The sequence below is a fragment of the Melopsittacus undulatus genome, chromosome Z, assembly GCF_012275295.1.
Source record: "Melopsittacus undulatus isolate bMelUnd1 chromosome Z, bMelUnd1.mat.Z, whole genome shotgun sequence".
In the NCBI taxonomy this organism is placed as follows: Eukaryota; Metazoa; Chordata; class Aves; order Psittaciformes; family Psittaculidae; genus Melopsittacus; species Melopsittacus undulatus.
In genome coordinates this window covers 37,214,312-37,237,096 of record NC_047557.1, presented here as the reverse complement: position 1 = coordinate 37,237,096, position 22,785 = coordinate 37,214,312, and the positions used below count along the sequence as shown (strand labels likewise).

Sequence of the window (22,785 nt, the reverse complement as noted above, 5' to 3'; positions counted from 1 at the left end):
ACGGAAGATTATGCAGCATTTTATTTTACACCAGATACCACATACAGTTTAATAGTAATCTAAATTAAATGATCTTGGCTCCAGCTGACGGATGCCTCAAGCATTCCCCCCTATCCCCATGTATACAATAGAATAGAAGAATGTGATCACATTCAGTAATACACAATTATCCCCATGAATAAAATACAAGTTACGAATTTTAAGAATGCCAACAGGAGCTCAAGTATAAAACACAGCCAACTCATACAGTTTCTTCACGTCATTGTTCTGCTTCCAACTCCTAATGCAACCGTTAAAATTCAGAAGGACATTGGGGAAAACTGGCATTTTCTAGATGATAAATAGAAGCACATCATTGTATACCTGACGTAAGGAAATAAAAACATTTTCCAGAAGCAACACATAAAATGGCACTTATGACAATGTAAGGTGGCAAAGAACAAAACCACTAGAACAAAAGATAGCCACAGTCTACCAGAAAGCAAGAGCTCAGTGCCTGTTTGTGCAGAACAGAATACAGCATTTTAAGTGTAACTACAGACTGGGTAGAAGGCAGAAACTGGTCAATATTACAAATACATATACTACTCAGCAACAGCATTATCAACATTCACCTCACATCTTAATTCAAGGAGCTTGAAAAACAGGCAAAAATACTATCATACTCCATCCAAGGGAAAAAATAAAAATCAGAAAGAAAGCAAAGAAGCACAAAGTCCCTTCACAACAAAGTAAGGAAATTAAAGCAACTTTCTATTATTATTAAGTGTCCAAGGGCTTTTATATTTCATCTACTTTATGGCATTGGCAATTTTTCAGCTTTAAACACATTTGTCCTGGAACACGGTAGATCTCCAACTGCTCATTTTTGGGGCTTTTAAGAAGAAAGTTCAAGTAAGACTAGTTAAAGCAAAGCTGTAATTGAAGACTGCTGAAGACCAGAACACTTTATTTGCAGTAATGATTCTGAGTGGAAAGTGGCATGGTCCTGAAGTATATCCAGGCATGTTGCTCTCTTACGCAGCACTGAAACTATCAAAAAAAAAAAAGTTTGTGCTTTTTCTCCTTGCAGACTTTCAATTTAGAAACAGAGGCACAATTTTTTTGCCATAATGGGAAAAATCCAAAAACCAGTAACAGATTTATAGAAGAGATGTAATTAGGACACCCCCATGAAAAAAAAAACCCAACAAAAAACAAACCAGAAATAATGGAGAACAAACAAGCTGTTGTCCATAGCCATTAACCATAATGTTTTTACATTTAAGAAATTTTCCAAATGGCTAAAACCAGTACTTGTGGTAACCAATATGTTAAGGAAATGGGTAACATGGTACTTCTTGTAAGCACAGTGATTATTAATTAACATTTTCTCATATACATCACTCTTAAGTGACAGAAGATTCAGCCTCTTGTACAGTTACCATGATGTGTAGATTAAATATTCACCTATGCCACATCTGCCAGGGAAAAAAAAAACATTAGCAAGAAGAAGTCATTAAGTCACAAGGGTAAAGAGCCTGAAGGTACAAGAAAGCTATCTACCAGTTGGTCTGCATATGCTGACTTGGGTAGAGCTGGCTAGGTTACAGCACATACAACATACATACAACTTCGCCCCCCCAGCTTGAGGGATTTTTTTGTTGCATTATCTGCATACAGCATGGACAAATCTGCTATATTATCAACTTTAAAAAAAAAGATCAAGGCATTACATGACTCTGTTAATTATGTTAACAAGAATAAAAAATACCACTTCACTGTTTTGGCTTAAGCATTAAGCAGGTGACTCAAAATCAATGAATTTTAAGATCGCAAAGCATCTAACATATTTCAGTTTCAACACTAGTAGATTGATCAAGATTGGTGTTATTCCTCAATTGAGGTTAACATACTCCTTCTCTGTGACACGCTTCTTTTTCATCACACAGTACTCTGCTTTCACAGAGCATTTCAAAAGTTTCAGTCTGTGGGCTCTGTTTTGATTATATTGTTAACAGTAGTACAATCAAATACTGGAATCTGTATAATAATCTACTTCATTCTGAGTTCCACAGAAAATGGTCTAATAGTTCTTATGGCTATTTTATCTATTATGAATAATTTTATCACTTTCCAATCATTTCAGACTTCATAATTAAAGTATATGCTTAGAAATAACTTCTCTATGCCACAACTAGTACAGTAAGCATCTCTAAGTATTCCTAATATCAGTAAGTAGAAAAAAATAAAATCATCAATCTACAGAAAATGAAGCAGCATTTGCAAAGCCTATTTATGGTAAACATTAAGTTTTATTTTCAGTAAAACTTTGCTTTTATTTTGAATGCAGTAAAAGCAGAGACAGTGTAATGTGAACACTTCCTCCTCCATTTTCACAAGTATATTACAAATATGCATGGCATAGTACATATCTGGATAGCAACAGAGATACTAAGAAAATAGACACTATCTAAAACCTATTAGGAATAAGAAGGCACCACTTGATTTGAGGTTGTGTCCAGACATCACCTAGTCCATTTGATTCTCACTTCTAGCTTTCAAGACAACATCTTTTTTTTTTTTTTTTTTCCTGTTACACTATTCGGAACAATTCTATTCTGGTTTTCTCACCACAAACAACACACATTCGTAGTAGTATTTCATCATGGAGAGTTCATTCACAGTGTAAGTTGACAGTACAGATTCTTCCTCCACCTGATAAAAAAGAAGCAGTTTTCAAAACACATTCTCTACAAGAAGTATTCAAGTTTCCCTTAAGAAGGGAGATGCTATGTATTTACTAGATTTCAAGGCCTATTATATACTTTTAAAAATGAGGAAAGCAAATAATTTGCAACACACAAGCATTTAATTCTCCTAGAAGTCATTAGCATATGCCATTATGTAGAGCTAAATTTAACGTAAATGTTTTTTCAAAGCAGTTTGGTTTACACCTGTACTGTTAATTGCAAACTACATAACCTTCTTACCTCTATGTGGAATCCATATTTTAGTATAACAGTTCTTATATCCTCATAACTTAATTCTATAGAAAGTTCATTTCCCAAGTTTTCAAAGTGGTAAAGGAGAGGACCTAGAGTACAAAGATACAAGGGGAACGGCTATTAAAAAAGGCAAAAATGTTTAAAAAAAAAATTGGAAGTACATACTGAAATTGCAATGAACATTTATATCCATACTCACATATTCAAATACACACAAATGAATGTATTTCTATCACCCATATTTTTATCTAATGAATTTCAGGATCGACGCAAATTAAAAAGTTAGTTCAATTGCTTATTCAACAAAGTCTTATTTCCTACCAGATTGTTTTTTCTGTATCTTAAAATTTCTTCAGTCTAGTAGCACTGCTGCCCTTTGAGAATGGAAGGCAGGAGCCTACACAGGAGCTCTGCTTCCACTCTGTCACTGACCAGGACTGGTGTAGTGACTGACCAGTTTCTACTACACAGTATGTTTTAACTCTGTAGTCTTTTTCTGCTGTTCCTTTACCATTAAAGACTTAAGTCTTTCATCTTTTGAGCCAAGGAACATATAGATGTCATTCCCAAAGTTTAGGGGTTAGAAGCACAGTGCAAATTAGACAACAGATTATGAAAAAATTCAAGGATGTATTTACACACAGAACAAGTTATTTTTTTCTTAGAAAAATAGCAAAGAAAAGAATACAGGACACTACATTTGTCAAATAACAAATGTTTGATGCAGGAATGCAAAACCTGCCACTACAGAGATTTACTTCCCTATTTAAAAATCACATGGCCTTGACTTGATTGTAACTAGCAAACGCCTGCATGTACTCCAAACACATCCAAGTTAGATTCCAAGCCCTAGATGTTTCTAGCTCTACAGTTTTCAGAACAAATACATTCTTCCCCGCAGCTCTTTCAAGTACAAATGCCTGTTATGTGATCAAATATAAGCCAGAGCTAGCAGGAAGAGAGGTTGGTCACACTTGCCTACATTTATCCATATTCCACCAGGCTTCAGTATTTTCCATATAGTATCAATGTAATCAATGACATTATGTGCTGTATCTATGAAAAAGCAGGTTGCTATGCAATCCCATGTATCTGCATAAAAAAAAAAGTACAGAGATTAGTTTCAAAGTTTCTACCCCTGCAAAAGTTCATTTAACCCCAGTATTTGTTTATACACTCAGAATTAACTTCAATTAAAAACAGCTAAAGGCTCTCAATTTTGTTTACAAGTAACTAAAATATTTTGGTTTAAGTTAACTGTTAAGTTTGAGTTCATGTGACCTATTTATATGTATGTGTACATATATGTACACATGAAGACTCTAAAATATTATATTTATCATTTATGCACTTAATAAAAATGTTCATACATGTCACATAAATGGGATATATATTATTATATACTGTAAAATGTAAATATTACAATGCATTTTATATAAAGCCCAAGCATGCTATTAACTCACCTACCCTATGAACTTCATTACCACAACTGTTAAAAATACAGCTGTAAAAATAACCAGTGGTTTTGGCCCTCTGTAGTTAACACTGAGAACACCATGTGTCTGTGAAGCACACATTGAAATGTACATCCACAAACCAATTAGCTTTAAAACATTTTATTCAGCACCTGAGTATTTCTCCAGCCAGTTTTTAGTAGTTAATGTAACGAGCAGGATCTTTCAAAGTCTATCTTTTAAAGCCTGAGTCTCCCTGTTTTACTCCAGACAATTATCCTTCAAATTGCAAAAATTTAAAGTTCTGTAAATAAAAAATTAGAAGTCTCAATTTATGCCAGTATCAGATGCGCTAGCACAAGACAGAACTGTCAGAAAATCAAGCAACTCTAAGAAAGACCCCTGCAAGAAAATATCTGGAAGTCCAGTGCATAATAAATCACACATCAAGAGCCACATAATTCCACTGAAAAATGTCAAAAGGTTTAATAGGGCAGAAAGGTAGAAAGAGAAAACAGAGGTCTGAGGTGATAATCCAATTCCGTATAAGGAAAAAATAATGACTTCTAAATACGCATATAATGTGCCTCAAAAGTATTTACTATTGACAGTCAGTAAGTGTATTTTTCATTTATAATTTACTACTACCAAAACAGTTTGCATCCACAAAAAAATATTCATTTTATACACTAAAAAAGAGAACTAGTCATGTTGTTCCCTTTGTAACATCACTTTTCTAAACCTACTAAACCTTTCCATAATACTACTATGCTATCTTACTCTGAAAAAGATTACAGCAAACATTTATTACGCAAGGAGGTGTCTATATTTTTTCATAACTAAGACAAGCTGATTTGGAATAAGAAAATCTTGCTGTAGTTAATACTTTTTGCTTAATGCTTCTAGATACAGTTCTGTTCTATTTGTATTCATAAACTGTCCCATAACAAGTACACTGAAGATAGTTGCATGGATAGCCTAGAAGTCTGCATTTACTCACTGCACTCAGAATAAATTTCTTGAAAATCCCCTGCTGTCATAGAGAAGTTTGAACCAGGAGGAAGACTGTGAGGATCAACGTCAGGGAAATAAATTGGACGAATCTGATCAGCAGATCTTCTGTTATTGCTAAACTGATGAATCCAGGGATAAAGCTTACATGAGTTAATTTCAGAACATCTGCAAAATACAGAAATCAGCACAATTCAGTTTCAACTAATTACTTATCTATTACCTAGACACACAGGAGTCAAAGATTTTCACCAATATCAATATTGTTGATAAAAAGCTACACATTTCCTAAAAGATTTTCATCTAGTTTTGAACACTTCCACTTCACTGCCTATCAATTCACAAACTGATTAAAAAAAAAGCCCAATTTTACTCTAACACACAAATTACCTACCCAAAATAGTAAGTGCTTTTTTTAGCTTTAAGATTTTCTTTACACACTTCTTACCATTTTCTCCAACTTCTCCACTGGAAAGAAAATGCACAGGATTCTTTTGTAAGACTAACTACATCAATGATTTAGCATATTCAATAAAGCAAAGCCTTTCTGGATAATTTTTTTTTCCTATTAAAAAAAAGGCAAGTTAATAATATTAGTTCCATGAATTTTATTGGGAACATCTATTCTCATTCTAGACTTTTCTGTCTTTTCTAAACCACGTTCACTGGGGTTTTGAAGCACAGAACAAAAGCATTTTTCAGATGCTAACTCAAAGGATGCTTTCAGATTTCAAAAAGAAATTAATAAATTCCATTTTGCAAAATAGTAGTTTTGCACTAGATGTCATTTTAAGTTAGTAACATCTGGAGCATTGCAGTTATGCTAAGTAAACATGCCTTTGTAAAATAAAATTTGTGTGTTGACATGATAAACTAAGTCAACTCTTATTTTTTAAAAGTGGTAAAATACAGCATTAAAGGATAAAGAGCAGCTTTTCCCACAGCCCTGTGGGATCAGTTTGTAATTAAAAAGTGAAGCCATTTTCTTTCAGAGAAAACAGAAGATACATCTGTCCCTTGAAACATAAATCATCAAACACTTCATAAACTGCTAGCAATCTATCAGGTTATAGAAAGTGCACTCTTTTGGCTGGTGGATAGAAAACATCTGTGCTAAAAGTCTTTGAAATAACATTTTATTACTTTCTTCATGTCATATTTCTATCTCATCAGAAAAAGGGAAAAAAAATCAAACCAACATACCAAACAAAAATAAATAAATAAACAAAACACAAGAATAACCTATACCTGAGCAGCAGTATACTGGTCTCAGTAACCATCTGCACATGTAATGAGTATTATGAGTAAGCAAGCTCACTGCCCTGGACTTCAACAGAGCAGACTTTAGCCTCTTCAGGAATCTGCTCAGTAACTCAGTAAGGTTATACAGGATATAGCCCTAGAGGGCAGGGGAGTTCAAGACTGCTGGTTGATATTCAAAGATCACCTGCTACAAGCTCAGAAGTGTTGTGTCCCAGCAAGAAGAAAATGGGTCAAGAAGGCCAGGATGGTGATGGGTGAGTATAGAGCCAGTTAGAAAACTCAGAAAAAAAAAGAAAGCTTATGAAAGGTGGAAGTGAGAACAGGAAGCCTGGTAAGAATACCAGGACATTGTTGGGGAAGCTAGAGATCAGGTCAGGAAAGCTAAGGCCCAGTTAGAATTGAGTCTGGCAAGAGATGTGAAAGATAAAGAAAGGCTTCTATACATATGTTGCAAACAAGAGACAGACTAGGGATAATGTGGATGTCCCTGGCCATGGCAGGGGGCTGGAACTAGATAATCTTAAGGTCCTTTCCAACCTTAACTAATCTATGATCCTATATATGCAGTCAGTCAAAGGAAAAGAAAGCAGGAGAAAAAGTCCCAATAACATGGGCATCATTTTATTCAAGAAAGGTATTTATATTGCAGTCAAAAAAAGGAAGAATAGATGAATAAGTAACACCAAACAAAACCACAAACCCAAGCAAACAAAACAATCCACAGAAACCCCCCAAACCATCACAAAAAGACCCCAAAACCAAAAAAAGACCAAAACCCTCAAACATGTTGGCCATCATAAGCTGTGTTAACCATTCTAGCACTCTCCTTACATTCCTAGTCAAGTTTTTCCTATATTCCTTGTCAAGTATTTCTTTAACAACAAAAAAGGAAACGTAAAGAAAATAAGAAATCCCAGTAGATTAAAAAGGATTTTCTGAGCTGCTTTTTTGTGAGCACAAAGTATATTCATATAGACTTCTGAACAGTTGCAAAAAGAATTCCCAATTAAATATAAAAGACCAATCCCCCTCCATATTCAAACTTGAAAACCTCCATTCCCATCTTCAGTAATTTATAATTCAAAACTAAGTACTGAAGACTTTTACAATTCTATCCTTCCAACAGAAAATGTATGATGTCAATTACGTCATAAAGATGTAACATCTTTAAGTAAGTGTGATGCACTTTACTGTTTTCCATAGGGGCATTTACTGATCAATATTTAGTTGAAAAGACAATTCTGGAGAAGATAGGTAGGCCGGCTCTTACTTCTGAGCAGTGATTTAAAGAAAAAATGCTTGATTACCTTTTCAACAAAAGGCATTCAAGGGCATGGAACAAATATAATTAATTAGCCTTCTCAAAGTGTCTAGATTTATCTGAAGTCCAGAAAGTAAAGATTAGCCAATTATTGGCACGAATTCTACTGGTATTAATTAAAGTTTTTTTAAACACACGACACAACCCTATTTTGACTTTGGTGCAAAGTGCTATATATTACATCAGCCTTCTCACAAATAAGTGGGACTCCTGGGGCTACTGCTACTAAAGGTCTGTTAGACCAAGGCTTCTGACCTTGTGTTCTGTATCTCCAGCTGCAGAAAACAGCAAGTCAGCAAACAGCTGCCCCTGCTTCCTCCACACAGATACTACCCTAGCATTGCTTCCCCTCTGGTCAGATGTCAAGGGGGACTAACACATGTCCTGAGTCTCTAAACTGACAGAAAACTTTATGATGCTTTCCAGGGGCAGGATAACAGATCATGCTTTTCCCTTTTTCCTCTTCCAAAACATATAGAAATTAAAGATGTCTGTACACCACCAGTGATCACCTCTGCCATCTGTCATTATATACAGAGCTTATGTAAACACCAGAAAAATACACCAGCAGTGAGAACCTTACCCATACAAGAAAAAGCAGAATTACTCATACAAGGACTGCAGCAGCCTTGAAGCCATTGCAGTTAAGATACTCCAGGGTCACTTCAGTTTTGAACTGGAGCTTCCTCAATGGAATAATGCACTCTAATTTCAAATACTTACAGTGACCACACTTGTGCCATGACATACTCTCTACATACCATGCTATGCAACTTCACTCACAATAACAAAAATTGAAAATTTAAGAATTATATTTTTTTTTACAAGCATAAAAACCAGTAGATACCAGTCTGTGTACAGAATACTTAAGTCACTGTACCACATCTAAAAGCCCACTGTAGTAGTTGGCTTGACACTCAAAACAGTACTTTTCTCTTCCTAAAAATAAACCAGGGTGAATGTAGGTATATCCAAACTGTAGCATGGTATCAAGATTATCATGCTTCTACCAACTGAAAAAAAACCAAAAGTAAGACTGTATTTAAAAACTAATGCTCAAAAACCTTTCTTACCACTCTTCCTTAATTGGTATCTTCAGCTCATATTGATGACTGCTGCTTCTTCCAGCTCCAGGAAGGTAAACTTATCCATTTCAGTAGGCTAACTGGGAACAGCCACTTAAGACTAAAATTAAAGATCCCAAAAGTCCCCAAAACCTTCTTAAGAGATATCCCAAGCCCACAGTGAGATCTAGCAGAAAGGAACACTTGGACTTCAGCTGAACTGACTGAAATTCAGAGTCAGGTTAGCTATATTCTATTCTATGCTGATAAGGAAACTTGTAACTGATACCTTGGATCAGCAAAAATGGAGATTACAGTAGTTGAGCAACATTCAATTTAAATCTAATACCATTAGCAAGCCTAATGCATACACACTTCTTTAACATATATCTTACATGAATAGGAAATACCACAGGAGCATTAACTGTTAAGAATGATTACTATCATAAGCTAAGCCTTGGTTTTTCAGAATTCCACATATAGGCCAAAGTCTCAGTATTTGAGGAAGATAAAAAATATATCAGTTAGGAGTGAAGTTAATTTTCAGCTTTGAAACACTATGGCAGGTGATCAGTGCTCCCAAAGATGGAAAAGTTAATACTTTTATGCTGCTTCAGGAGTTCTGAAGAGAATAAGAGTCAGCAGAGCTGTAACAGGCAAGGATGACAAGAGTGTGACCTCCTTTCAGTAGCTAAAAAGCATTAGATTAGCTCAACTGCAATACTGAATTTCACCACCAGAGGAGAGTCATTTAAATAAGTAAAAGAACAAATAAACCTATAGCAAATACCTGGTTTTATCACACTGACCACTACTACTTTAAGCAGACATGCAGCAGCCACAATAAAGAGTGTTTTTCCCTTTGTTGTTTTTGAACAGTAAGCTGTAACAGATTTAAGATCATCAGTCTGTGATGGATAGTCTACACACAGGGCTCCAAAACATGATAATGATGACAGAATACAAGACTAGAATTCAGGTGTTTTTAGGAAAGCTGCATCATTTCTGACAGAAGAATGAACTGGCAAATCTTGTCTGTCTGAACTCGGTATCAGCTCCCCCCCAGAAAATCCAGAACACTACCCCAAAACTCTTCCCTATTTGCCCACCTGGACTTCCCAGCCTCTTTCTTAAAGAAATAATTGCATTTGCTGCCTTTATTCCCCAATAAGAAATTCATTATGAAACCAGTAAATTCAAATGCAAGTGACAGAATACCAAGTACAATAATGTCACTTTAAGTCAAACCTACACAGTGAAATTTACTTTGTTCAAATTTAATACCTCAGCATAATTGTAGAATTATTGACTATTACTTTAGCCACTCGCTTAAGAAGTGGTTCAGTGTGCTTCAGTGGTTGTTTTGAATGTCAAACAAGGTCTACAATTTCAGTATAGAATGTGACACTTTAACAGGTTTCCTCTGTTGATCACCACCAAGTATCATGCACATATCATATAGTATGTATTTGACACTAGTAAGACAGGCATATATTTTACAGAAACAATAAATCATAAAATCTATTCAAGATTATGCAGAAAATACATGGTATAGAGATTTTAAGTCTCATAACCCAAAAGCCATGCTTCCTTCTATAATTTTAATCACTCAGATACAATGCTTCCCTCCCACATTTATCCCACTGATTTTTTCTGTTCATTATTACATCTTAAAAACCGTAATTTTTACATTTTACATTGAAAGCCCTATGTTAAGACTTACAAATCTATTCTTGCAAGTTTTATTTATTCAAGTTTTCACCATTTATAATTTTGCCTCCTTAGGTTTCAATCAGCAAGTAAAACATAAGCTATGTACCTGTTGAGTACAAAGTTAGAAGAAAAGAGCATAAAGAGGCTCCACTCATTTCCTTGGCAAGCATAACCGAGCTTAGCTATTTCCCACGCCAATCTACCTAGCCCAGCACCAGGTACCAGGATATTAACTTTGGAGAAATCCCTGCAACAGAACAAAAATAATAGTTAATTCTTTATCTGATACCTCTTAACAAAACTTACAGAGGTCCTGTCAAAATTCCCCACTCCCATATACTTAGATATTACAATGTATCTGCTGTATAACTTTACTTTTTAAATGCAGCCTGAGCCAGCTCTGATCAGATCGGCTAACTGTACAAAGTAATCCACAGAAATGACTCAACATACACAACTGTCATTCAGAATACAGAACATAAGTAAAAACCAATATTCTCCCTGAAAACTTTTACAGTTATCAAGCTATGTATCTCAAGTGAATTGAAGAAAGAACATTATCATATGGCACCATTTTTCTTTGAAGCCCATTGATAAATTGTAAATACTCGAGAAATCTTGGTTACATTGCATGAAAAATAAACAAGTATTTTGATAGCAGAAAACTTCCACAAGCTGATAAGCAATTCAGACTACAAAAACCTTAGTTACCCTCTCAAGGACTGTTTTGTGTATGTTCACCAATTTCAGTGAAGTACATTTAGTGACAAAGTTTCTTAAGAGTACATTGCAGCTAACCCTTTACTTCCCATAACTAGGTATCAAGTTGAAGACGACCAGAGAACACAGAGCAATGTGTTTACTGAGATACCTAGAAAAACCTCTTCCATCTCCCAAGTTCAGCAAGTAAAGGACTAAGAATCTAAAAATTTTCTTATTTTACATGCAGTAAATGTAATATATACATAACCTAAGCATTAGACTTTGATCACAGTGCAATCAAACCTTCACTCAGCAAACAAAAAACACTTCCATGCCAAACTGAAAATATATTTAATCTACAAGGAAATACTTTTTCAGTTTCCAGTTGTGAACAAGACTTCATAACTTCACATGTCAAAAAAAACCCTGTTAACACACAGACTACTTGGCCTTTTGGATGTCACCTTCAAAGACAAAAGATACACCTATAAATTTATATGCAGCTAATGAAGAAAACCACAATCAGCACTTCCAGACATATCATGAGAGAAAGCAAAATGCAGAATCTCTGACTACATATAAATTCAGGATGCCAAAAAGGGTTTACAATACTTAGCACACTGCATAAGCACAAAGATGAGTGAAGGAGTTGCAAAAATTCTGAAAAGTAGTGCATTTCTGAAGATTACTACCCAAAACCAGAAGCAAGCATTACTCTCTTTTAAAGGCCACAAAAACTAACAAGCAGTTTTAATAGTGCTTTTTGGTTTGTGGCTTAATCATCTAACTAGTGAAGCCTCCCAAATGGAAAATCAAAAGTTCTCATTTAAGATTTTCATTTCCATGCCATTGTACTTTCAGATTCTTCACTTTCCAGTTAACAAGAAGCAGGAAATAAAGACTTTGCTATTACTTAAGAGCACTGCCATGAAAACAACAGTTCTCCTTACCTCTCTTCTACAAGGAAAGGCAGAAGAAAGCTAGCCTGGAAGTCCCACTGAAATAAGAGATTCAGGAGAAAATTACTTGCTCAAGACGAAATTTTTGAAAACACAGACCCAGAAGGAGTAAAAAAATATCCACTCCAGAAGAAGCTAGAAAAACCTCAATGTTAAGCTTTTTATAGTTGTAGTGGTAGGCTGTTACTCCAAATGTATTTCTAACTGGTTGAAGTCTTTAGCCACTTCCAAGATTCTCATACACTGATTAGAAAAGACACTTTTCTTCAAATAACCTGATAACTAATAGCTATATAGGTGTAACCACGTTTCAAAATCTACATCTTTATTAATCCTAAAATAAAGATAAATGAGATAGAGCCTCTCAATTGAATTGATTTTAAATTGCTTGTAATTGTATTGTATCTTTCTATTCAAAATATAGTTTTTCTATCTCTGAACTAGTTTTCCCAAATTCTCTCTTAGAAAAGAGTTGATTTTAACTGCATTTTCCTTTGCAGTTTATTATTTTCCTTTCTTTATTATGGGACTGAAATCCATCCAGAAACTTGTTAGTAATCACATTTCTTTGTATACCCTTCTTATCAGTTCCTTGGGCCTGACGCCAGCCACCAAATTCATTTCAGCATACAGAGCACAGCTAATAGAATACAGTATCATCAAATCCATGTCCATAATTAGACACTAGCCTTCCAAATGCTTCAAAAGCATTTTTTTAAGTCTGTAGTCAGAGAAAACTAGGTATGTAGTGAACACACTCTATAACAGTGACTTGATAGTGTCCTGCTAGCACCCTCAAAAAATTAAAAAGCTCAAACACATTTTGCTTTTCAAATATTAAAAGGAATTGTTAGGGACAAGCTCTTGGTGAATTTCAAAAAATAAGATCCAAAACCAGTGGTAGTGTGAGCACTCCAGAACACTGTATTATACTATTTTTTGAGTCATTAAAACAGCTAATTTTTAGTTGCTCAGAAACTGGTTTTTTTAATTACTATAGTTGTAAGATAATTTAGAAGGCTAAAAAAACCTGCTTTCCTTTAGTGGATATCTAATTGCAGCAGTTGCAAAGACAACTGATAATACAATAATAATATAATAACTGATAATATCACTTATCTATAATGAAGCTACCCTCAAACTACCTGCAGCTGCACAATTTCTATGACACAGATCTAGCATTGTATAGGAACATAAACGGGTACCCCACAAGTACCCATTAATAACTGGTGGGGCAACAGGGAAGAAATATTGTCTTATTAATCTGACAGATACGCGGGAGAAAAGGATGACTAAAGAACAGAGAAGAGAGCTGCATGGTACTGTTTGGCTCAACTACTGAAACTGCAGCATTCTCTTAAAAACACAGTAAATGAATATCAGCAAACTAAAATTTGTCATGCCATCACTGTACTGTGTTTTGCAGTGTGATTTATATATCAGCTTTTAGATGTTTATTAATGCTATTAATGAAAATTTTAACTTTGTGTCCCTTTTTAAAGGGAAAATTTATATATTATAAAAATAGGGGCTTCTTATTTTACGCTTAGTGGCCTTAAAAAAAAACCCAAGAAACAGATGGTGCTGAAGAGCTAAACTGAATTTCAGCAAAAGAAGGATTTGTGTGTGATCAAACACAACTCTCACTTGCATAAACTAATCACTACAATTCAAAGTTATCTAATCATAAGAATTGGTAAGAAATGCAAAGCCATACACAGAAGATCAGTGGAAAGATCATCATAAATCACACTGTGGAACTACTTTCCCCATGTTTGATCTCTATAATGTTTGTAAATCTAGGTAGTAAACAGATACAATCCTCAGGATAGTATTTTCACTATTTTACTGTAACCATATTTTCATAGATTTTTTTTTAAACACAACTACTTTTTGAATAAAATTATGAAAGTAGGCAAACAGTACTTGAAGAGCACTTCTCCAAACTTAGCAGCTGAGGTTTATGTGTTTCCATATAAAGACCTGCAAAGCATTCAATGGACTGCAGTGAAACTGAAGCGATAGCTTGCTCTTAAGGCCAATATTTAAAGCAAAATTTAGATTACCTACAATTTTTGAGATTAAAAACCCTGCAAGGACAGATGTATTTCATGTAAAGTTAAAATCATATAAAGCAGAAATTTTATCATCACCATAACTGTGACTGAGCACTTGCAAGAAGTATAGCCAAGCTCAGGCTTAAGGCTAATAAATTATGTTTTCAAGTAAAAAGGAAACTAAGCTGTCCTGCCTGTATCTTGGAAAATGTCATCATTGCTCACAGTGTGACAGATTTAAATTTCAAGCTATAGGTGGTTCCAGAGGCCAAGTTAATGAATAAAAGAAAACTCTGGAGAAGATACCCAAGTTTACTGTTCTGGGCCATGGAATAAAATTAACTAAAAGCTTAATTATTTCTTTGGTTTGTTTTGTACAAGAAGTCTATGATCTTTATATCCCTTCACGTAAGTAGAAAAGGTAACAGCAGAAGTGAAAGAAAATAAAGATGACAAAAGGGGAATTAAAACATCAGCAAGTTTTAGTTGAAAATCCAAACAATGTTTTGTAAAAATATTTTAACTAACTTATTCCATCAAGAAATAAAAGAACTATTGGTTTTAACATTTTCTCCAATATAAAGCAGTGACTTTAGTTCATTCAGATCCAAGAAATCTAAGAAATTTAAATGGCATCATCAAAAGGTAGACAATATTATAGAGACCCTGTGAGCTGAAACACAATTAAATACCTATGTGAATAATGCAGGAAATCTATCAGTTCTTCAGGAAGACCTCATCTCATGGCAGTCCATTTGAAACTGCTTTGCTGATGCTACTAACAGATTCTGTGTTACAGGGCTAAACAGAAAGAAAGAATTATTTCTGAACGGGAACAGAGTGCAGAAACAGCTTTTATCATCGATTGGACTGAAACACAAGATAACAGTAGCACCTACTCACAACAGTGTTCTAATTTACAGCTGCTTTCAGTCACTGCATCTGGTACTCTTGTGCTTCTCAGGAGAGCTAGCACACAGAGCACGTTTTTCCTGTGCTTTGCATATCAACTGAAGCAATAGAAGCCAATCTTGTGAAGAGCAGCAACACAACATTTGTATGCATTACGCAAAACATATTTGAACAGTTTCAAAAATCTGAACTCCTTTTTCAGATGATTCCAATATATATGGAATTAATGTTAATAAAAAGTTAACTAGAAACTGAACATACAATTCCATCGAAGCCATTAAGGTTACTTGTGCTGACGGTTTTAAATGAAAAAAATTATTTCTCTTTTTAAATACAAACTACATCTAAAAAGCCCTGTTTTCATTACCCAGTGCCACCAATATACCTTTTCTCTGGCACTTTCATTTCACCATCTCAGGAGACCTCAGCACCTTGTGCTACAAAAAGGAACTGAAAAGAAATGCTGAGCTGCACTATGAGATTCCATCTATAGGCTGGTTTTACACATTAGCACCCAGAGCCAGTCCTCTCCAGAGGAAATGGACTCTTTGATACACAACAGTCAGAATAACTTCACTATGGTCAGTTCAGGTCCTGTCTACCCCTTAGAACTGGAACAACTGCACCCCTCCGAAACTATAAAAAAGAATCAGATTGAAAAGCCAGCCTGCCCTAGCATGGAAGTTACTTCTTGCACAATGGTGAGGTGCCACTGCCAGTTAAGCCTGACAACACACAAAGAGCACAGGCCCTTCAGAATGACTGTGCTCCTCACCTCAAAGAGGCATGCTCCTCCTAAGGAGGAGAGCATCTGGTCACCATGAAAAAGAGTCAGTCGAGGACAGTAAGTAACAGTACATGAATGGAAAAAGGTTTTACATAACTGCTATGAAAGATGCACAATGATAATTAATATTAAGCTTTTAAATAGGTATGTAGGGGTCATGGTTTAATCCCAGCCAACAACTAAGTACCACACTGCCCCCCTCACTCACTCTGACCCACACCCCAGTGGGATGGTGAGGAGAATCACGAAATAGGCAAGAACCCATGGGCTGGGATAATAATAGTTTAATAATTAAAAAAATACATATAACAATCCAATGATATAAAGATAATTACAGTAATGATAATAGGAATAAATCCCACCTCAAAAAAAAACCAAACAAAACACAACAACTGATGTGCTACACAATTGCTCACCACCCACTGACCAATACCTGACCCCAGCAACGATATGGGCCTTCGCCCAGTTTATATACTAGGCATGACGTGCTGTTGGTATGAATACCCCTTTGTTTAGTTTGGGTCAGGTGTCCTGTCTCTGCTTCCTGCTGGCTTGTGCCCATCCTCACTGGCAGAGCATGAGAGAATGAAAAATCCTTGATCAGGGTAAGAGTAAGCGCTCCTCAGCAACAATTAAACATCGGTGTGTTATCAGCATTGTTCTCAGACTAAAGCCAAAACACAGCACTGCACCAGCTGCTAGGAAGAAAAATAACTATCCTAGCCAAAACCAGGACAGCATGAAATACACATTTGTTAAATTAAAAAAATGTTTCATTTGACAAACTTGTAGTAGAGATCTATCAGCTATATAGTGATGCTTTTGAGATTTTCCCTAGACAAAGAAAACTCCAATGGGTATTTCAGAGCCATCACAATGGGGACAGAAGCACTGTCATCTTAGTTCTGCTTGACAATAAACAGAATTCCTGGTAAAGCAGCACAAGCTATCAATTTCAGATTCACCCAATCTATTACCACGTACTGCCTCCTACTACTAGCTGGAGGTTTTGAAACAAAAGTTCATTGATGATAAATGTAAAAGGCAAGACTTTCCAACTTCAGACACATTATCTCCTCAAATCTGACGCAAGTCCTCTCCCACAACCAAAATGCTTTAAAAGCTAGCCTACAGAGAAAAAAGGAACTGCTGCCTTCAAGATCACAGTGATTACCTTCAGAACTATGACTTCTACAGATCTGCATCAGGCTACCTGTAGTATTTAATTAATTTTTAGCTAATAGGGCACTCTTAGCACTAAAAACATTTCAGAAAGTTCACCTCCAGACAGAACATTTTTAGTGGCATACCCACCTTGAGATGTTAGCCCACAGCAAAAGAGAAATCAATCATGTCCACTCTGTTTTCTGTTACCACTAACAGCCTTTACTAATGAAAATTAAAAGATGGCTAGTGGAAGGTATTTTCAGATTGGTACAGACACATTATTAGCCATTACTGAGAAAGAATAAAATCCACAGTAACACCCAGCTCTATCAAAACTAACTTGCAACCTGTAACATTTAGATAGTTCATGAATTTTCAGTAGTGCCCAGACACAGGATGAGCAGCAATGGTCATAAACTACAACACAGATGTTTCATCTCAACATGAGGAAGAACTTTACATTGAGGGTGGCAGAGCACTGGAACAGGCTGTCCAGAGTGGGTCGTGGAGTCTCCCTCTTTGGAGACATTCAAAACCTGCCTGTACACGATCCTGTGTAACCTGCTCTTGAAAGGGCGGTTGGTCCCTTCTAACCGTAATGATCCTGTGACTGTGTGCTAAGTTTAAACTGAAAAGTACAGGGCTGACAAAAAAAACCAAGAGCCATTAACCATGGGATTCTTACAGGACTAGCATCTCCCAAGATTCTACCAGCACAATTCTACTTACCTAAAACCCCTGCACCAATAACTATTTTGGTGGTGTTAACAAGCCAACACTGTATAAAGCTACCCTCAACACATGCAGCAAAGATTTTTAAGACTTACCTTGTAACAACTGCCTGAAAGCAAAGCTAGAACTAAGTAGCTACAGTGCAACAAAACTGTGTTAGAAGTTAAGAGTCTTCTTCCCTCCACCAAGAAGGGCAATAATACTCATACTTGCTGATATCTCGGGGGTCCTTCCCTTTATCTGCAGCACACTCAGAAACTTCTAACCTGCAAATTTTACCTCACTTTGCACAACTGAATTAATTTCACAACCTTCTGAGGTCTCTTACTTAAGGGCTAACAGAAATGCCATTACATCACACTGTGGGGAAAAAGAAAAAAATTCTTCCTGGTTTACCTCATGAAGGTAAACCTCCTTTGTGAAGTTTATGATAATTCTCTTTTCCAAGCCCTTGTATTAGAAACAACTTTGATTAAAAAATTCCACTGCAATAAAGGCAATATCTCTATTTTTAAGTCCAAGCTTTTCATTATTCCATAAAGCATTCTTAAATTCATGCAACAGTGTATGACTACATAAAAACATGTCTTATAGTAAGTCTTAAAAAATAAGTCTTAAAATACTATTACCATCTTTCTTTTGGAAAGTTTTTTACAATTTCACTAATGATTGGCTGGTAGCAGGACTCTCTCTCAGGCTTTCCTTCTTCACTCCAGTCTCTCACGAATTGTTTCAAAGTGGATTTTAATTTATCCATGTCAAATGTTGAAGCTGGTGTAATCTTCCCTCTTCCCTGATTAAATTGGAAGAGAAAAATAAGATTAGTGCAAATGGTACCAAGTATCTTTAGTCTTGCGGGAAGGGAGTACACAAAAGCCATATAATAAAAGCTATTGGGAGTTGTAGCTGACAAAGCATCTGCCTTTCACTCCTGACATCAGGGCTCAAATTCAACCTAGAATCCTAAGCAATTTGGGCTTGCTGGTCTCAGTTCAGCACTCAAAGAGATTAGGTTCCACATTAAAAAAAAACAAACAAGAAACAAACCTGAACAAAACAAAAACACCCCACCAAACAAAAATAACAAAAAACCCCCAACAACATAATACAGCACAACAGAGCACAACTGATAGTCCTTATACTCAGGAAAGGATCAGCACTTAGCTAGTGCAAAGGCATCAGCTCTACAAGATGTGAAGGACGAGTAAGAAAATACAGCTGGCAGGAAGCATGAAAGGTGAAAATAAAGGTGGCAAAAGGAAAGAAAGTTTGAGACCTAAAGGTGTGAAAAACAAACATGGAAAACCCCAAAGTGGACAGAATTTAATATCTGGAGTATGAAAAGGTCCATTTTTAACATACGTCTTCTCCATATTCTTTATTTTCAAATATATGAGTGCAGTCTTTCACAATGGTCTGTAGTATCTCTTGATTATGATCAATGCACTTCCGAATCTTGTCAAGATGAGGAAGGTACTGAGGAAGGAGACTCTGTTGGTTAGCTGGGAGAGATTTAAACTGCCTCTCTGTTCTGTTCACTCGCTCGTGCATATTTGTTCTAAAAAGCAAAAGTTTTAAGGTCTTTAGATATTTTGAAGCAATACACACAGTAAATATAAATAATTCACCCTAAACTATTCCAATTAGAATTATTAGTTTATTTAGACACAGGAAGAAATCAGAATTTGCAATTTCTTACTAGACAAGGTTTCAAGATTTTTTTTAGGCAAAATGTTTAAGCTCTAGTTCTACATTACCACTCTTTTAAACATGTTGTAGTTTAAGAGAATCATTGCCTTCCTGCAGTTTCATCACCAGCCAATTATTTCCAGCACATCATCACCACTTTAATACATGAATCTACAAAACTTAATGAACAGCAAACCCCTGAAACCATCAAAACCAGATAGATTGCTTCATACATCCAATTTAAATTGAGTAAGTAGCTGAAAGTTGTGGTAATCTTTGCCTACAGAAATAACAAGATGTGGAGTGGACACAAGGATCCTCAAAAGCAACTGCTCCTAAAAGGACAGCAAAAGTCACAGCTGGACCATACTGATGTTCTGGCAGCAACACTAAGATACTAAGCTACCTTCTTTTTGCAACATATTCCCCTGAAACATGAGTATTGCAAACTTGATCTCATAACTAGGCTAAACAAGTTACAAGGCTAAAAATAACTCTTACGCTTCCCCCAAACAAAAAATTTAATTGAAAAGATTAATCTAGTGCTAAGAGAAAGAGGTCCTGTTTCTCTCTTTCCTCTCCCATTTCCTCATGCAGAACAGTTCTGCCCTCTACCCTGTTCTGGCACTCACTAGGTCTGTCACAAAGTTCATTTCACTTGCTAACCCTAAAGAGACATGTATATATATCACTCAATTTGATTTCTGTCACTTTAGTGAGTCAAGTTGCTGGACCATAGTCATAAGGACTCTAGAGACAAGAAGTCATGAAGCCAGGACAAGAGATGCTGCCCCTTTTCGCAGCAGAAAATTATTTTGTCAGGTCAAATCACTGAAGTTTCTCAGTGACAGCATACAGCAGCAGAATTGGAAAACTAGCCATCAGAGCAAGTAAGATGCCACTGCTGCAACCTAGTTGCAAACTCAGTCTGGAAATTTGACAAGTTAACATCTCCAAAATTAGGTATGTGCCACTGAGAAGGGCATGTTTACTGCAATAGCTACACTGGTTTAAAAAACGAAATTTAAGAGGGAAAAACAAAGCAGAAAAATAAGAAAGCTGATCACTTATATAAAACGTATCGGCTTAATATCATCTGCATGAAAGTTTTCTCAGAAAAAAAAAGCCTTTGACTATAACCCCCCACCATTTCACAGTAAATTGAAACCTTCTAGGAGAATAAATAATTCACTGAAATCAGGAGAACTACACATAAAAAATTAAGTCCATGTGTCTCCAGAAAACAAGACCTTTAATCTGGTCTCATCTGAGTGTTACTGCCTTACTAATTTTTACTGAAATATGTAATTTCGCTTCAATTCACAGTTATTTCTTTGAGGCAGAGGTAATTTAATTCAATTCCTGTATTGAAAATTCGAGTCACATCCTTTTGCTATGCTTTTACGAAAATTGAAGCATTCAAAGGCAATCCAATCACAGCTAAGCATAAGGTTGACAAGAATATTCCCAGATTTTAAGGCCAGAGGATAAAGTTACATCACTGATACCAGTACATTACATTTGGCTGTTGTGCTAACAGCGATAAGCAACACAAAGCCTTTGGTATGGTCCAATTTTTATTAGAGAATTCAGTTGGAAAAAGACATCCAAGTGTCATCTAGACCAACCTAGTGATCAAATGCTAGTTTTGGGGAAAAAAACTAACAAAAAAATAAAAGCAACAAACAGAATAAATACTCTTAAAAATCACCCATTCCTTCCAAGAACCTCACTGTCATGGTCAAACGATGCTCATGTTACACTCACAAGACTGTCCAACACATAATGATTCACATGACCGGGGTTTGTCAACTGAAATATACAATATGCATCCCGAATCTGCTTCCCGAACCTAGAATAACATTATACAGTTTACAAAAACCTGCAGAGAACTGGACTTCTGCAGCCAGTGTCCGCCCCTCCAGTTAATTCTGTTTCCTCTTCAACAGATTCGGACACTAAGTAGGGTCCGTCCCTTCCCGCTCCCCTTTACCTCATTCCCATAGGACGACCAAGGTCTTTTCCGACTTAACAAATGGCAAGCATTACCCAGATCTCTTGTGCAAATTAACACGTCCTTCAGTAATTTCCACAATAACTGAGACACGGTTCGCATCTCTTTGCTACTGTTTGGAGTACTTTACAGCGTCTTAAAGCACCTTAAAAAGACATTTTCCTATAAAGACCTCTCAGAACCTTTCCAGGTGCGCTGTACTACGACAAGATCTATTTGGGGATTTTTTTTATTTGTATGTTTCCTAGCTGAAAAAGACATCGAGGCGACTTTGCGGGCATCCCGAAAGGAAAGGGGAGCGGAACCCGCGCTACGAGCACAGCGCCCCCGGCCACAGGGAACACGGACGCAGGAGCCCCGGGAGCCAGACACCGCCGCACGGACAGCGAGGCGTGACCCCGCGGAGCAGCCGGTGAAAGGAGGCCGCGGCGCCAGTGCCCCGTGCACAGAGCGGTAGGTATGGGTTACCCGTAATATCGGAAAGCGTTGATGATCCTCCGGAAATGCTCCCGCTCCAGCCGCTCCTCCTCCGCTTCCTCCTCCCCCCTAGCCGCTGTAGCCGTCCTCGCCAGCGCTCGCGGCTCCTGCGCCTGCCGCCGCCTACGCCCGTCCCCGTCGCCCGGCGATGCTGCCGGCTGCACCTCTGTGTCGACACCACCCTCTCCCTCCCCCAGCCAAGACAACTGCTCCCACTCCTCCCGGTGGCCCTGCCTCAGCCTCCTGCGCATCGCCTTGGCCGGAGGATCGCGCTCGCCCGGCGGCAGCGGGAGCTGTGCTTCAGGGGACACGGCGCACGCGGCCGACATCCCCTCAGCAGCCGCCGCCAACGGCCGCGGCCGGCGCACGCTCTCTTGCTCACTTCCTGTAGAGAGCATCGCGAGAGAACACCAGCGGGCGGACCCGCAAGAGGCCTGTAGAGGAAGCTAGACAGGGCCGGGTGACCCGATTAACGA

At 36.9% G+C, this 22,785-nt stretch overlaps 1 protein-coding gene across 1 annotated transcript; it reads right to left on the bottom strand.

The window, feature by feature from the left end:
• CARNMT1 (carnosine N-methyltransferase 1) lies at positions 1-22,722 on the bottom strand. Its single transcript, XM_005154963.3, has 8 exons — positions 22,301-22,722; positions 19,492-19,687; positions 18,759-18,922; positions 10,920-11,060; positions 5,442-5,620; positions 3,966-4,079; positions 2,973-3,076; positions 1-2,697 (listed from the first exon to the last, which is right to left on the bottom strand). Exons 1-8 carry the CDS (start codon positions 22,705-22,707, stop codon positions 2,596-2,598), a joined length of 1,407 nt encoding a protein of 468 aa, XP_005155020.2. The 5' UTR covers positions 22,708-22,722; the 3' UTR covers positions 1-2,595.
• Positions 22,723-22,785: the final 63 nt, after the last annotated feature.